Source organism: Tachysurus vachellii, chromosome 10, assembly GCF_030014155.1.
Source record: "Tachysurus vachellii isolate PV-2020 chromosome 10, HZAU_Pvac_v1, whole genome shotgun sequence".
Classification (NCBI taxonomy): domain Eukaryota; kingdom Metazoa; phylum Chordata; class Actinopteri; order Siluriformes; family Bagridae; genus Tachysurus; species Tachysurus vachellii.
This window is the reverse complement of record NC_083469.1, coordinates 947501-962500: the sequence shown is the minus strand read 5'-3', so window position 1 is coordinate 962500 and position 15000 is coordinate 947501. Positions and strand designations below refer to the sequence as shown.

Genomic DNA, 15000 nt, shown 5'->3' with positions numbered 1-15000 from the left:
ACACATGATGGTGAGAATTAATCTGTGTGTATGTCTGTGTGTGTGTGTGTGTCTGTGTGTGTGTGTGTGTCTGTGTCTGTGTGTGTGTCTGTCTGTCTGTGTGTGTCTGTGTCTGTGTGTGTCTGTCTGTGTGTGTGTGTGTGTCTGTCTGTCTGTGTGTGTGTCTGTCTGTGTGTGTATGTCTGTGTGTGTGTCTGTCTGTCTGTGTGTGTGTGTGTGTGTGTGTGTGTCTGTCTGTGTCTGTGTGTGTGTGTGTCTGTGTCTGTGTGTGTGTCTGTCTGTGTGTGTGTCTGTCTGTGTGTGTGTCTGTCTGTGTGTGTGTCTGTCTGTGTGTGTGTCTGTCTGTGTGTGTGTCTGTCTGTGTGTGTGTCTCTCTATGTGTGTGTGTGTCTGTGTGTATGTGTGTGTGTGTCTGTGTGTGTGTGTGTGTGTCTGTGTGTGTGTGTGCCTGTGTGTGTGTGCCTGTGTGTGTGTGCCTGTGTGTGTGTGCCTGTGTGTCTGTGTGTGTGTCTCTGTGTGTGTGTGTCTCTGTGTGTGTGTGTCTCTGTGTGTGTGTGTCTCTGTGTGTGTGTGTCTCTGTGTGTGTGTGTCTCTGTGTGTGTGTGTCTCTGTGTCTGTGTGTGTCTCTGTGTCTGTGTGTGTGTGTCTGTGTGTGTGTGTCTGTGTGTGTGTGTGTGTCTCTGTGTGTGTGTGTCTCTGTGTGTGTGTGTCTCTGTGTGTGTGTCTCTGTGTGTGTGTGTGTCTGTGTGTGTGTGTGTCTCTGTGTGTGTGTGTCTGTGTGTGTGTGTGTCTCTGTGTGTGTGTGTGTGTGTGTGTGTCTCTCTGTGTCTCTGTCTGTGTGTGTCTCTGTCTGTGTGTGTCTCTGTCTGTGTGTGTCTCTGTCTGTGTGTGTCTCTGTGTGTCTCTGTCTGTGTGTGTCTCTGTCTATGTGTGTCTGTCTGTGTGTGTCTGTGTGTGTGTGTGTGTGTCTGTGTGTGTCTGTGTGTGTCTGTGTGTGTGTGTCTGTGTGTGTGTGTGTCTGTGTGTGTCTGTGTGTGTGTGTCTGTGTGTGTGTGTGTGTGTGTGTGTGTGTGTGTGTGTGTGTCTGTCTGTGTGTGTCTGTGTGTGTGTGTGTGTGTGTGTGCTGGTTTACAGAACTGTATGAAATCTTTCTGTCCCGAGCGAAAGAGAAGTGGCGCAGTTTCTCAGAGACAGGATCACTGAGTGAGAGTGAAGGTATGATCTCCTGTTTAAACAAACGTTTCTAGAGTGTTTTGTTTGTTTGTTTGTTTTTTTGAGATTCAGGATTCGAATTTGTAAGTAGAAGAACACGTCTCCATTTCTGAGGCACTTTTGTGTCATGTTGCTATAGCGACACAGGAGACACCTGAAACCTCTTATTAGCAAATCCAGCATCTCTTCTAATAACCTACTGCTACACACACAGAGCTGCTACACACACACACAGCTGCTACACACACACACAGCTGCTACACACACAGCTGCTACACACAGAGCTGCTACACACACACAGAGCTGCTACACACACAGAGCTGCTACACACACAGAGCTGCTACACACACACAGCTGCTACACACACACACAGCTGCCACACACACACAGCTGCTACACACACACAGCTGCTACACACACACACACAGCTGCTACACACACACACACAGCTGCTACACACACACAGCTGCTACACACACACAGCTGCTACACACACACAGCTGCTACACACACACAGCTGCTACACACACAGCTGCTACACACACAGCTGCTACACACACACAGCTGCTACACACACACAGCTGCTACACACACACAGCTGCCACACACACACAGCTGCCACACACACACAGCTGCTACACACACACACAGCTGCTACACACACACACACAGCTGCTACACACACACACACAGCTGCTACACACACACACAGCTGCTACACACACACAGCTGCCACACACACACACAGAGCTGCCACACACACACAGAGCTGCCACACACACAGAGCTGCTACACACACAGCTGCTACACACACAGAGCTGCTACACACACAGCTGCTACACACACAGCTGTACAGTAAGAGTTCTTCATGAATATCTCTCTGACCTTTCCTGTTTATCTCAGACTGTGGTGTAGATAAGGAGTCGAGTCTGGACCTGATTAAACTGGACATTTTCAGGACTTTCCCCTCGCTCTTTATATTCCAGAAGGTGAGGAACATCTTGATGAAAAAGAATGAATGAAAGTGACCATGAGATGTACTAATCTCTCTCTCTCTCTCTCTCTGAAGGGTGGGCCGTATCATGATGTTTTACATAATGTCCTGGGTGCATACACGTGTTACAGACCTGATGTAGGATATGTGAGTGTCAGAGAACCTGCAGATGTTCTACATCTTTCTGTCACAGTTTTTAAGTGTTGTGACTTACAGCAGCAGAGATAACTTGTGTGTGTGTCTGCGTGTGTGTGTCTGCGTGTGTGTGTCTGCGTGTGTGTGTCTGCGTGCGTGTGTGTGTGTGTTTCAGGTACAGGGAATGTCCTTCATAGCTGCTGTTCTCATTCTGAACCTCGAGGAAGCCAACGCCTTTATTGCCTTTGCAAACCTCCTCAACAAACCATGTCAAATGGCCTTCTTTAGGGTGGACCATGACCTGGTAACACACACACACACACACACACACACACACACACACACACACACACACACGTTAATCTCTTACAAAACACCTCACTGTTGTCTTTAACTCAACTTTACTGAAGATAAATTCTAATATACCTGATTTTGTGTTTAAATGTTTAGATGCTGAAGTATTTTGCTGCGTTTGAGGTTTTCTTTGAGGAGAATCTCCCTAAATTATTCCAGCACTTTCAGAGCAACAGTCTGACTCCAGATTTTTACCTCATAGACTGGTAAGTGCTCCCTGCACCGTACTCCCTACACCGTACACCCTGCACCGTACACTCTGCACCGTACACCCTGCACCGTACTCCCTGCACCGTACACCCTGCACCGTACACCCTACACCGTACACCCTGCACCGTACACCCTACACCGTACACCCTGCACCGTACACACTACACCGTACACCCTGCACCGTACTCCCTACACCGTACACCCTGCACCGTACACCCTACACCGTACACCCTGCACCGTACTCCCTACACCGTACACCCTGCACCGTACACCCTGCACCGTACACCCTACACCGTACACCCTGCACCGTACACCCTACACCGTACACCCTGCACCGTACACCCTGCACCGTACACCCTGCACCGTACACCCTGCACCGTACACCCTGCACCGTACACCCTGCACCGTACACCCTACACCGTACACCCTGCACCGTACACCCTGCACCGTACACCCTGCACCGTACACCCTGCACCGTAATCCATAATCCCTATCCCAATTCCCTGCTGATTAAACTGAGAGAATCATTAGCACTGGTTTGAATGTTCGTGTGTGTGTGTGTGTGTGTGCGCAGGATCTTTACTTTGTACAGTAAGCCTTTGCCACTGGACGTGGCGTGTCGTGTGTGGGATTTGTTTTGCCGTGATGGGGAGGAAGCTCTGTTCCGCACAGCGTTGGGAATCCTGCGCCTTTATCAGGACGTCCTGCTGCAGATGGACTTCATCCACAGTGCCCAGTTCCTGTCCCGCCTCCTGCAGAACACCCCAGCGCACACACTCTTCACCTGCATCGCTAACACACACATGATCAGCAACAACCGGCGCTGGAACCAGGTACACACTCCAGATAAACATGACCTGAACATGACGGTGAAATGGTCTGTAGTCTACAGTTTATAACCTGCTCCATAATAACTGTGTGTGTGATAATGGGCTTTATTTTCTGCCGCAGGTTTTTTCAGCTCTGATGAAAGATGGACATAAAGAAGCTGATAAAACAGGAAGTCCTGCGTTAAGAAGCTAACAGCTGACACCTTATGAAGTACCAGAGTTTGGGAATATTTAAACAGACTGTCGTGTCCAGTATTAACGAGACGGACTGAAGAGCTTCAGCAACTCGTGGAAGATGTTGGGAAGAAATTCAGAGGCAGAAGACATTTCATTGTGTGTGTGTGTGTGTGTGTGTGTGTGTGTGTGTGTGTGTGAGTGAGAGAGAGAGAGGTATTACTGTAAAGTTATCTATGCCAAGTGCCACATGTTTGTGACTTTAAAGCAAATAACACACACACACGCACACACACTTTAAAGATTAGGTATAAGACTGATTGTCACGTCTGAGTGACAGCGTCTCTGAGTCTTGGGGGCGGAGCTTGTTGTATATATGATTATATGACATCATCTTTACGTGTGTTACATTTTAAAGACAAGATACTGGTGTAAGTCTAAAAGCTAAGCAGACTTGCGTACAGCTAGCCTAGCTAACATTACCTGTCTGAGGTTCAGCAGCTAGTAAGTTTGTGAGCAAGCTAACAAGTTAACATGAGTAACTAAGTAACTGGTGTTGTGATACAATAAGATCAGGTTACCTTAAGCTCCGCCCTCCACGAATCAGGAACTCTGTTTAAACAGCAGCATAAGAACGAGCTTGTGAAAACTTAACGCTAATTACTTGAAGACAAGAAACACAAACGACACTTTATTTCTGTACGATCTTGTACATAGTACTGTGTTGACAAACAGCGCGGCTTTTTTTTTTTTTTTTTTTTGCTAGCTATTAATATTAAACTAATTCGAACTAATAACAACGTTAAACTTCAGCAACGACCAAATGTGTGAAAATGTGTTTAGAACTAATGTTTTTATTTTGTCCAGCGGTGATGGATCGAGATGTAACCATATAACAGCTAACATCGAATCAGCTACTTGTTTTTACACACACACACACACACACATACACACACACACACACACACACACACACAAGCTTGCTCCTAATGCAGTAGCGTTAATCGTGGCCTTTAGACTCAGAGCTGATCTGTGAGGCCAATACACACAAGTGCAATTTGTAAGCTCACACACATACACACACACCAGCTGTGTGATATACACTAGTGCCAAACCTTATATTACTAACACACACACACACACACACTCCTTTTGAAGCTCTTATGTGTTTTTTATAACTTTTTTAAGTCCAGAGAGAACATGTTTGAAATGATTTCTGTTCCTTTAACTCATAAAACTGTAACGGTTCTTCAGTCGTCCTTCTGGAGAACCTTAAATATTTTTAGGCAGGTCCTGGATGGTTGGTTTAGGGATGGAATGTTCCACACTTCTGTAAGTTTACTCTCTTTCTTTGTAGAACTTTATATCATCATCATCTCCGGTTATCCACAGAACCCTTAAAATCAATGAAGAACCTTTAAAGTTCACCTTTAAACATCTAGAACCTGAACTTCTTGGTACTTGGTGCACTCTTAGAATGAGGGTTAATAAGTAAGGGTTCTTGGCTTGCAGAGATTGGATCTTCTGTGATGGGAAAAACAGGATGTTCTATATTAAAATGTTCATCAAGGGTTCCCAGGCTTCTGAAAATGGTTCTGCTTAAAACTTCTGATAATCACTGTGCTGTAGGGATTCATGGAGGTTCTGAGTAGATCCATTTAGATCTCTAACAACGTCTTTATTTCTGAGGTCTTAGTTCTCTGAGAGTTCTACATGGATGATAATGGATTAGTTGTAGGGTTCTTTGATCGTTTTGTTGGATAATTAGGAGTTCTTGACTTCCTGGAATGGTTCTATTTTCTGATCCCTTCTCAGTTGGAGGATTCTGTCAGGGTTCTTAACTTCACATAGGATCTGTGCTGTTGGATCGTTAAATGGTTCTACCTGCAAGTCTTTCTGATAAACACTAAGCTGTTGAGGTCTTTCTGATACGGTTCCCTGCAGAACGTTCCAGCTAACGGTTCTACTTTCTAATAAACACTCGTTTTTCTGCATTATTGAAGGGATCTTTATCATGAACATTTTCCTGGCTTCCTGAAAGGGTTCTACTAGAGAACTGAGTGTAACAGAGAAACTGGTGCAGGGTTCCATATTATTTTACTATAGGATCCTAAATAGTCTTTAAAATATACAGTAAAGAATAAATAAACTCAAACCTATCGAAGCCCCGCCCTCTTGTCAGAAAAGAAAACTTTTTGTTTGAACGAATCGTAGCGTTTTCCTCGACCAGGTGAGGTTTTTTTTTACTCACCGCTAAATGCTTTTTTTGGTTCTTTCATCTTTAGTGTAAGACACACGAGCACAGAGAGCCAATCAGAATACAGCCTGGAAGATCCTGAATCTCGTGTCCAGAAAAGCGTACAAAAACTCATCAGATGTGCCGTGTCCAGTGGGCGGAGCCTCAGACACAGAGACTTTAAAATTAGCTATGCTCGCTAGCGTAGTTAACGTTTTTACTAGCTAGCTAATTAGCTGTATGTTGTACTTTATTACAGGTTAACTTTCTGATCCTGCATTTGTGACATTCATGATTAAAACGTTCATTGTGTTGATCTGAGACGTAGTGATGACATCATCATGAGGGTGAGATCAGCCAATCACAGACTGATGTGAGAATATAATAATAATAATAATAATAATAATGTGAGGTGGGGGGCACGGTGGCTTAGTGGTTAGCACGTTCACCTCACACCTCCAGGGTCGGGGTTCGATTCCCGCCTCCACCTTGTATGTGTGGAGTTTGCATGTTCTCCCCGTGCCTCGGGGGTTTCCTCCGGGTACTCCGGTTTCCTACCCCGGTCCAAAGACATGCATGGTAGGTTGATTGGCATCTCTGGAAAATTGTCCCTAGTGTGTGATTGCGTGAGTGAATGAGTGTGTGTGTGTGTGTGTGTGCCCTGTGATGGGTTGGCACTCCATCCAGGGTGTATCCTGCCTTGATGCCCGATGACGCTTGAGATAGGCACAGGCTCCCCGTGACCCGAGGTAGTTCGGATAAGCGGTAGAAGATGAGTGAATGAATGAATAATGTGAGGTCTCTCTGGACTTTCACCCCCTTCACCCCCATCATGATCCTTCTAGGAGGAAGAATCCAGAAGCTGCTGACTGCTTTTTAAACACACTTCCTGTTTGTTGTGTTTCTAAACTTTTAACGCATCTTTGACGGTCTTAGATGTTTTAGATGTTTTATATGAGATCGTTTTGACCAGAAGACTTTGATCCATGACCTTTTGGAGTCCCCTAACACGCTAACCGCTTTAACACGTCATCACCTGAATGATGATCACTGATGTAACTATAACTTGCTTTTTATTTCCTTTTTAAACAGGAACTCTTTATTGTACAGGTTTTTTTTACATACTGTCAGTGTTGTAAAAACAAATCGTGAACTGATTTCTTTAGATTAGAAATGTAAATATAAATGAATAACATTCTCAGCTTTGGGTCTGTGGGGTTTCTTTGACTATTTTTTAATTTACAGATTCAGGAACATCAAGTTGAAAAAAACATGAATTTGAAGTTCTGTCGTTATTTTGAGTTGTTAATAAAACATTATAAGGACATAAAATTAATTTATTGACTATTCTCTTATTTCAGTGTTCATTACGAGCAGATACTCTACACTTAAAGGTGCGGTCTCTGTTGTGTGAAAGCCAATGTTGATAAAATCACCAAAACAAACACGCCCCTAACCCAAATGGGTCCCACCCCTGTATCGATAGCTCCGCCCACACATACATATGTAACCCAGGCAACTAACAGAAAGAAATGTGTCTTTATCATAGCTGAAGTGAAGAACAATACGATTGTAGATAAACAAACAAGTAAAAATGACACACAAACATAATCATGTAAAGGACAAAGACATATATTAGTTCTGTGTAACAAAACAAAACCAACGTTACTCACCTATCGAGAAGGAAAAAAGCGCCTCGGCGTCTTAAGTAAAGTTGGTCACATATTCACAGATTGGAGTTTCCTGAGTCAATAACTCCTGAGCTAAACGCTGTTACTACACAAAACACGGTTGTAGCTGCGTCTCTACATTACTACGATAGAAAAGAGGTGTTATTTGTGTAGTAACAGTGTTTAGCTCAGGAGTTATTGACTCAGGAAACTCCAATCTGTGAATATGTGACCAACTTCCTGCTCCTTCAGTTCTCTCCAGCGCTGGAAAGCTGATCCTATATTAACACGTCCTACTTCTTACCTTATCGTAAGTCTTTCTTCTCTTTCTTTCTTTGTTTTTATCCTCCATGTCAATGTTAAAACCGCTTTCTGCTAATGTCACACATGCGCACTGAACACTCTCTCCGCCCATATCAACAAGACACGCCCCTTTCTGCTCATTGGCTACACGTTTGTTTTGTTTTTGTTTTGTTTGATGTTCTGACTCAGTTTTCTGAAGCGTTTCTCAAAAATCGGAGACCCCACCTTTAAGGAGGAATTATTCAAGTGAATGAACTTTAAAAACTCACAATCATTACAAGTCAGAATGAAACCAGTATTTATCACTAACAATTTCTGTAGTTCGTATCAAGTATCGATCAAATTTAGAAAAGAAACTGGAAAGATTTGTTTGTGAGTCAACAGAGTCGACTCTTTTTGTGTGAGTCGGATGATCTGACTCGCTGGAAGAAGCCAGAGTTTACATCACGTTTGAGTTTTGTCCCCCTACTGGTCACACAGTGTCAGTACTGCAGCTTTGTGTAACTAAGAATGATTTATTTTGAGAGAAATGGACAAGAAACAACAACCGATCATGAAAATTCAGCAAAAAATGAACTTTACTTTAATTAATTAATTAATTTAAATGTAAAATGTAGCTGAATCGTTAGCGGTGGGGGTTTAGCGGGTTGGGTGGTGCTGATATGATCGCAATACTGTGATAAACCTGTAGGAGGTGTTGCAGAGTCGTGGGGTCGTGTAACACTAAAGCTGCTTTATTTGCAGTGATGACAAAACAGTTTCTTTTCATCAAAGCAATAAGTTTTGGCACCATTTTGTAAGCGTTATGTTTGTCCAGTATGATGATTTAATATTTCGGCCCTAAGACAGTCAGGAGAAACACACACTAATTCTTCTTAGACTTTTTCTTCTTCTCTTTCTTTTTTTCCTTCTTCTTTTTCTCTTTCTTTTTCTTCTTTTTGCCGCTCTTACTCGACTGTGCGTCGTCGTCATTCCTGTCTTTCATCTCCTGGACTCTGGACTTGTCCTTGGACCCGTGAGGACTGTGAGTGTCTTCTCTCTGTCTTTTCCTGTCCGTGTTCCTCTCCTCGTCTTTGTGCTGCTGATCCTGTGTGAGATGTTGAGTAAGAAGTTATGAAGCAGGCTGCAGAAAGCAGACAAAGTATTTGATGAAATTAGCAGATAATGAGTCGGTTTACGTTCTTTTTTCCAACTCAGTAGTGTTGATAAAAACCTTTTACAAATATTTTGTAGAAGATTTTCTTTTTTTAATCTCTCGTTTGTCAAATCATCGAGTCGATCCCAAAAAAAAAAGAGTCGATTCTCTGATTCACTTGAGTCAACTTTAACGCCAAAATCTGTATTTTATTAATCCTTCGATGTTTGACAAAATTGAGTTTTCAGAGTAAATTCTTTTTTAATGTTTAGAAGTTTCATCATGATTCTAAAGCTTTAGCTCAGAAAGGTGCACAAGGTTTGGAGGAGGAAGTGTCCAGACCTAAGGACTAATGAATCAATCGAGCACGAGCGTGGTGTAGAGACGGGATCTCTGGACCGGGGATTTAAATAAAACCGCAAACAGATGAACCACAAACATGACGTATGGAACTGAAAATTAAGCCAAAGTTTGGAAGGAATTCTTCTATTGCCCCTTTTCCCCCCGAGGCAGTTTGAGTGCTGGTTCGGGGGCTAATTTAGAACCAGTTCTTTCTTTTTCGAGCCAAAGCACGGCTCTGAACCAGGAAAAGTGGTTCTTAAGTAGCACCAAAACTACTTAAGAACCGCTTGTGTCAGGGGCTGTGGGCGGGGCTACTGTTAGTGCCTGGGGGCGGGGCTACTGTTAGCGCATTTGATAATATACCTTAAGTAGGGGCTGTGGGCGGGGCTACTGTTAGCGCCTTTGATAATGTACCTTAAGTAGGAGCTGTGGGCGGGGCTACTGTTAGCGCCTTTGATAATGTACCTTAAGTAGGAGCTGTGGGCGGGGCTACTGTTAGAGCTTTTGATAATGTACCTTAAGTAGGGGCTGTGGGCGGGGCTACTGTTAGTGCCTTTGATAATTTACCTTAAGTAGGAGCTGTGGGCGGGGCTACTGTTAGAGCTTTTGATAATGTACCTTAAGTAGGGGCTGTGGGCGGGGCTACTGTTAGCGCCTTTGATAATTTACCTTAAGTAGGAGCTGTGGGCGGGGCTACTGTTAGAGCTTTTGATAATGTACCTTAAGTAGGGGCTGTGGGCGGGGCTATTGTTAGTGCCTTTGATAATTTACCTTAAGTAGGAGCTGTGGGCGGGGCTACTGTTAGCGCCTTTGATAATGTACCTTAAGTAGGAGCTGTGGGCGGGGCTACTGTTAGTGCCTTTGATAATGTACCTTAAGTAGGGGCTGTGGGCGGGGCTACTGTTAGTGCCTTTGATAATGTACCTTAAGTAGGGGCTGTGGGCGGTGCTGTGGGCGGGGCTACTGTTAGAGCTTTTGATAATGTACCTTAAGTAGGAGCTGTGGGCGGGGCTACTGTTAGAGCTTTTGATAATGTACCTTAAGTAGGAGCTGTGGGCGGGGCTACTGTTAGTGCCTTTGATAATGTACCTTAAGTAGGAGCTGTGGGCGGGGCTACTGTTAGTGCCTTTGATAATGTACCTTAAGTAGGAGCTGTGGGCGGGGCTACTGTTAGCGCCTTTGATAATGTACCTTAAGTAGGAGCTGTGGGCGGGGCTACTGTTAGTGCCTTTGATAATGTACCTTAAGTAGGGGCTGTGGGCGGGGCTACTGTTAGTGCCTTTGATAATGTACCTTAAGTAGGGGCTGTGGGCGGTGCTGTGGGCGGGGCTACTGTTAGAGCTTTTGATAATGTACCTTAAGTAGGAGCTGTGGGCGGGGCTACTGTTAGAGCTTTTGATAATGTACCTTAAGTAGGAGCTGTGGGCGGGGCTACTGTTAGTGCCTTTGATAATGTACCTTAAGTAGGAGCTGTGGACCAAACATGAATCATCATCAAAGGACCAAAATACAGACAATGAAACTATTTACTCACCAAATCCAACCCTGAAACATCTAAAACCAGATGAAGGTAATACAGAACCCTGAACCCAGAACCATGTGTGTGTGTAGTGTGTTGACCTGGTGTGTGTTGGTGTGTTTGTGTCCCTCAGCACTGCTCAAGTCCCCGAAGAACTCCTCGCAGCGCTGACAGAAGAAACCGATGACGGGGATCAGATCACCTGAACCTGCAGTGGGAGAGACATCAGTGTTCTGAGGAACCTCCTGCTGCACACTGCAGGGTTCTGTGTAAAGCCTGAGTACCTTCATGCTTCAGCAGATCCTCCAGCTCCTTCACCAGGTACTCCTTCCTCTTCTTCTGGATCTGTTTCTCTCTCCGCTCCTTCTCCTTCTCTCTCTCCATCTCCTCGCTCTGCTAGCAGACACCAAACTCTGCATCAATGTCAACGCTCCTTACATCTTTATTTATTTATTTATTTATTTATTCCTCCCTCCGTTACCTCTCTGTGGTCAGACTCTCGGCATGAATGGCTGCTTTCAGATCGGTTACTCCGACTGTCCTCAGACTTCTGCACTGCACACACACCATCAACATAAACCATAATTATTATACACACTGATACCGCTGTCTGATCTCACGCCCCGATACCGCCGTCTGATCTCATGCCCTGATCTCACACACTAATACTGCTGTCTGATCTCACACACTAATACCGCTGTCTGATCTCACACACTAATACCGCTGTCTGATCTCACACACTAATACCGCCGTCTGATCTCACACACTAATACCGCTGTCTGATCTCACACACTAATACTGCCGTCTGATCTCACACACTAATACCGCCGTCTGATCTCACGCCCCGATACCGCCGTCTGATCTCACGCCCCGATACCGGCGTCTGATCTCACGCCCCGATACCGCCGTCTGATCTCACGCCCCGATACCGCCGTCTGATCTCACGCCCCGATACCGCCGTCTGATCTCACGCCCCGATACCGCCGTCTGATCTCACGCCCCGATACCGCCGTCTGATCTCACGCCCCGATACCGCCGTCTGATCTCACGCCCCGATACCGCCGTCTGATCTCACGCCCCGATACCGCCGTCTGATCTCACGCCCCGATACCGCCTTCTGATCTCACGCCCCGATACCGCCTTCTGATCTCACGCCCCGATACCGCCGTCTGATCTCACGCCCTGATACCGCCGTCTGATCTCACGCCCCGATACCGCCGTCTGATCTCACGCCCCGATACCGCCGTCTGATCTCACGCCCCGATACCCCCGTCTGATCTCACGCCCCGATACCGCCGTCTGATCTCACACCCTGATACTGCTGTCTGATCTCACTAGATCTGTCTGATCTAGATCTGATATTGATGTCTCATATAACTTTAATGCCTTACTAAAAGTCTATTTTTGTGTCTGATCAAGCTCTAATTTCATTAGCACGTTACTATTGGTATGCCTGATCTTGCTCATCTATGTTTTATGTCTGATGTTGATGTCTGATCTAGCTCTGGTACCTTTATTGCGGTTCAGCAGTGTCTCCAGTGTCGCTCTGAGAGTCTGGTTCGAGCTCACGCCTCTTTGCTCCTCCTGCTTCTGCTTCAGTCTGGTGACCATCTTACTGATGTCGGCCTGGCTCAGGTTCAGCCCGATGGTCTTCAGCAGGTTCTTCACCTTCTCGCACTCCTCCGCTGAGACGTCCGGGGTCAGGCGTTGTCTGGGGATCACGGTCTGTCCCTTGGGCTCCTGGAGGACGGGAGGTTTGGAGATACAGGGAGACGAGATCAGATTTTCGGCAGGTCTGGTTTGAGCGAGCGGGACGGTGACGGCTTGGGGTTTCTTCCTCCCGTCATCTTCTCCGTAGAGAAACTCCTCCTCGTCCTCGATGCTGGAGAAGACGCATTTATTCTGGAAAGTTTCCAGCTTTTGTCCTGGATCGTTCCAGGATAAGATCCGAGGTAACGTGCTGTCATTTCCGGACACTCTCTCGTGAGGAAGTACGGAGTTTGGGTTGAAGTCAACAGCTCGCTCGGGGTCGCAGGACTTCTTCAGAAATTCTGGAAATTTCTGTGAAGGTGCAGCTTCCTGCTTTAGCCTCATGTCTTCATGGGTCTGAGAAATGATACAAATCCATTACACCATCATTACTTTGGGAATAAGAACAAACTGCTTCTAGCTGGAGAACATCACCAAACATCAGGGTTACAGCTGTAGGACATAACCATCAGAGTTCCTCAACACATTTCTACAGCAAAACTTGTGTTATTTATTTATTTAAACAAATCTGAGTGTTTATATGATGTGTGAGTGCTGAGTGATTATAATACCTGGTTGAAGGTGTTCTTCACCACAGTGAGGTGATTCTCCAGCTCTTTGCTCTGTAGGACCTGTTTCAGGTTCAGGAAGAGGTCAGGTACTCTGGTAACAGATGGAGTTGGTGTGTCTTTAACGCTGCGTTGAGATTCTTTATGGAGCCGAGGCTGGCTTTTACTCCTCGCTAAGCTCCGCCCCCGGCTGCAGCTGCGACTGCGAGGCCGGCTCTTTGCTCTGGTGCGGCTTTTCCCCCGACTCCTGCTCCTGCTCCGAGCTCGGCTCCTTCCCCGACTGCGAGCTCTGCTCTTTCCTCGACTCCGCCCCAGGCTCCTCCCTTGACTCCGGCTCCTGCTCTTACTCCGGCTCCGCCCTCTCGAGTGCTTCTCCGACCCATGTCTCTCGGCTTCAGCGTCTGCATTCTGCCGCCTCGTGACTTTTTCTCCCGATTCACCAGAAGGTTTGACCCAATCTTTAGCTTCCAGCATGCGCAGGAATTCCTCAGCTTTCTTTCTGAGGATGAGAAGAAACAGCAAAGTACAATAAGTTTAATATTCATAAGATACATTGACCCATGTGTGTTAGTCTCAGTGAAGGAGGCGTGGCCTCTGTGTGCCAGTCACAGTGAAGGAGGCGTGGCCTGTGTGTGTGTGTAAACGTTACTCACTTCACCTCCAGATTCTGCAGCTCGTCCTGTTGAAGTGACCATACTGCAGAAAACTGCGCTGGAGGAGCTGCTGGCTACACACACACACACACACACACACACACACACACACACACACATTACTGTGAGACTGATGCACTAGAAGAGTGTGGTAATTATTTACATTTCTGGTATTTATCAGACTCCCTTCTAACGAGTGACTTACATTTTTTATTTCAATTTATACAACTGAGCAATTGAAGGTTAGGGGTTTTGCTCAGGGCCCCAGCAGCTTGGTGGACCTGGGATTCGAACCCATGATCAGTAGTCCTACACTTTAACCACTGCTCTACACATCCCACAGAATCACGGTGTTGGAGTTTTGTACTAACTGTAATCTGTATAACTATAGATCCATTATACATCCTTTAACCTGTTTTACACACTGTTTGTTCTTTACACTTTCTGTCTCACATTTCAGTCGTCTGCTGTTTTGCACAAAACTTTACATTCTCATGTAACTGCTGCTATAACACTGTGTTTATTACAGTATTACTGCACATGTAATATTGTCTGAACACACAGCATGTACACTGAACACACAGTGTGTACACTGAACACACAGTATGTGCACTGAACACACAGTATGTACGTACACTGAACACACAGTATGTACGTACACTGAACACACAGTATGTACGTACACTGAACACACAGTATGTACGTACACTGAACACACAGTATGTACGTACACTGAACACACAGTATGTACGTACACTGAACATACAGTATGTACGTACACTGAACATACAGTATTTACACTGAACATACAGTATTTACGTACACTGAACATACAGTATTTACACTGAACATACAGTATTTACGTACACTGAACATACAGTATTTACACTGAACATACAGTATTTACGTACACTG

The 15000-nt window shown here is 45.4% G+C and overlaps 2 protein-coding genes across 4 annotated transcripts in view; one reads left to right on the top strand and one right to left on the bottom strand.

The window, feature by feature from the left end:
- The window catches only part of tbc1d12a (TBC1 domain family, member 12a), a 21298-nt gene extending 13817 nt beyond the window's left edge, over nt 1-7481 (top strand). The window contains exons 7-14 of one of the 2 annotated variants that reach the window (XR_009649094.1): nt 1135-1215; nt 2116-2201; nt 2282-2353; nt 2517-2645; nt 2792-2901; nt 3480-3738; nt 3857-6557; nt 6944-7481. Coding sequence is in view for 1 of the 2 variants with exons in the window: in XM_060879084.1 (XP_060735067.1) it covers nt 1135-1215; nt 2116-2201; nt 2282-2353; nt 2517-2645; nt 2792-2901; nt 3480-3738; nt 3857-3928 (809 nt within the window). In the remaining variant the exon portion in view is untranslated. Of the gene's footprint in view, nt 1-1134; nt 1216-2115; nt 2202-2281; nt 2354-2516; nt 2646-2791; nt 2902-3479; nt 3739-3856 lie in introns of both variants that reach the window. The other variant, XM_060879084.1, reaches the window with a different exon arrangement.
- Nucleotides 7482-8399: 918 nt separating this feature from the next.
- si:ch211-195b21.5 (zinc finger protein 318) overlaps nt 8400-15000 on the bottom strand; it is a 7646-nt gene continuing 1045 nt past the window's right edge. Inside the window, exons 2-8 of one of the 2 annotated variants that reach the window (XM_060879525.1) lie at nt 14086-14159; nt 13436-13931; nt 12626-13220; nt 11596-11669; nt 11399-11510; nt 11216-11322; nt 8400-9205 (exon numbers count right to left, since the gene is read on the bottom strand). In XM_060879525.1, the coding sequence (XP_060735508.1) occupies nt 8984-9205; nt 11216-11322; nt 11399-11510; nt 11596-11669; nt 12626-13220; nt 13436-13931; nt 14086-14159 (1680 nt within the window). In that variant the 3' untranslated portion in view covers nt 8400-8983. The remainder of the gene's footprint in view (nt 9206-11215; nt 11323-11398; nt 11511-11595; nt 11670-12625; nt 13221-13435; nt 13932-14085; nt 14160-15000) is intronic. The other variant, XM_060879526.1, reaches the window with a different exon arrangement.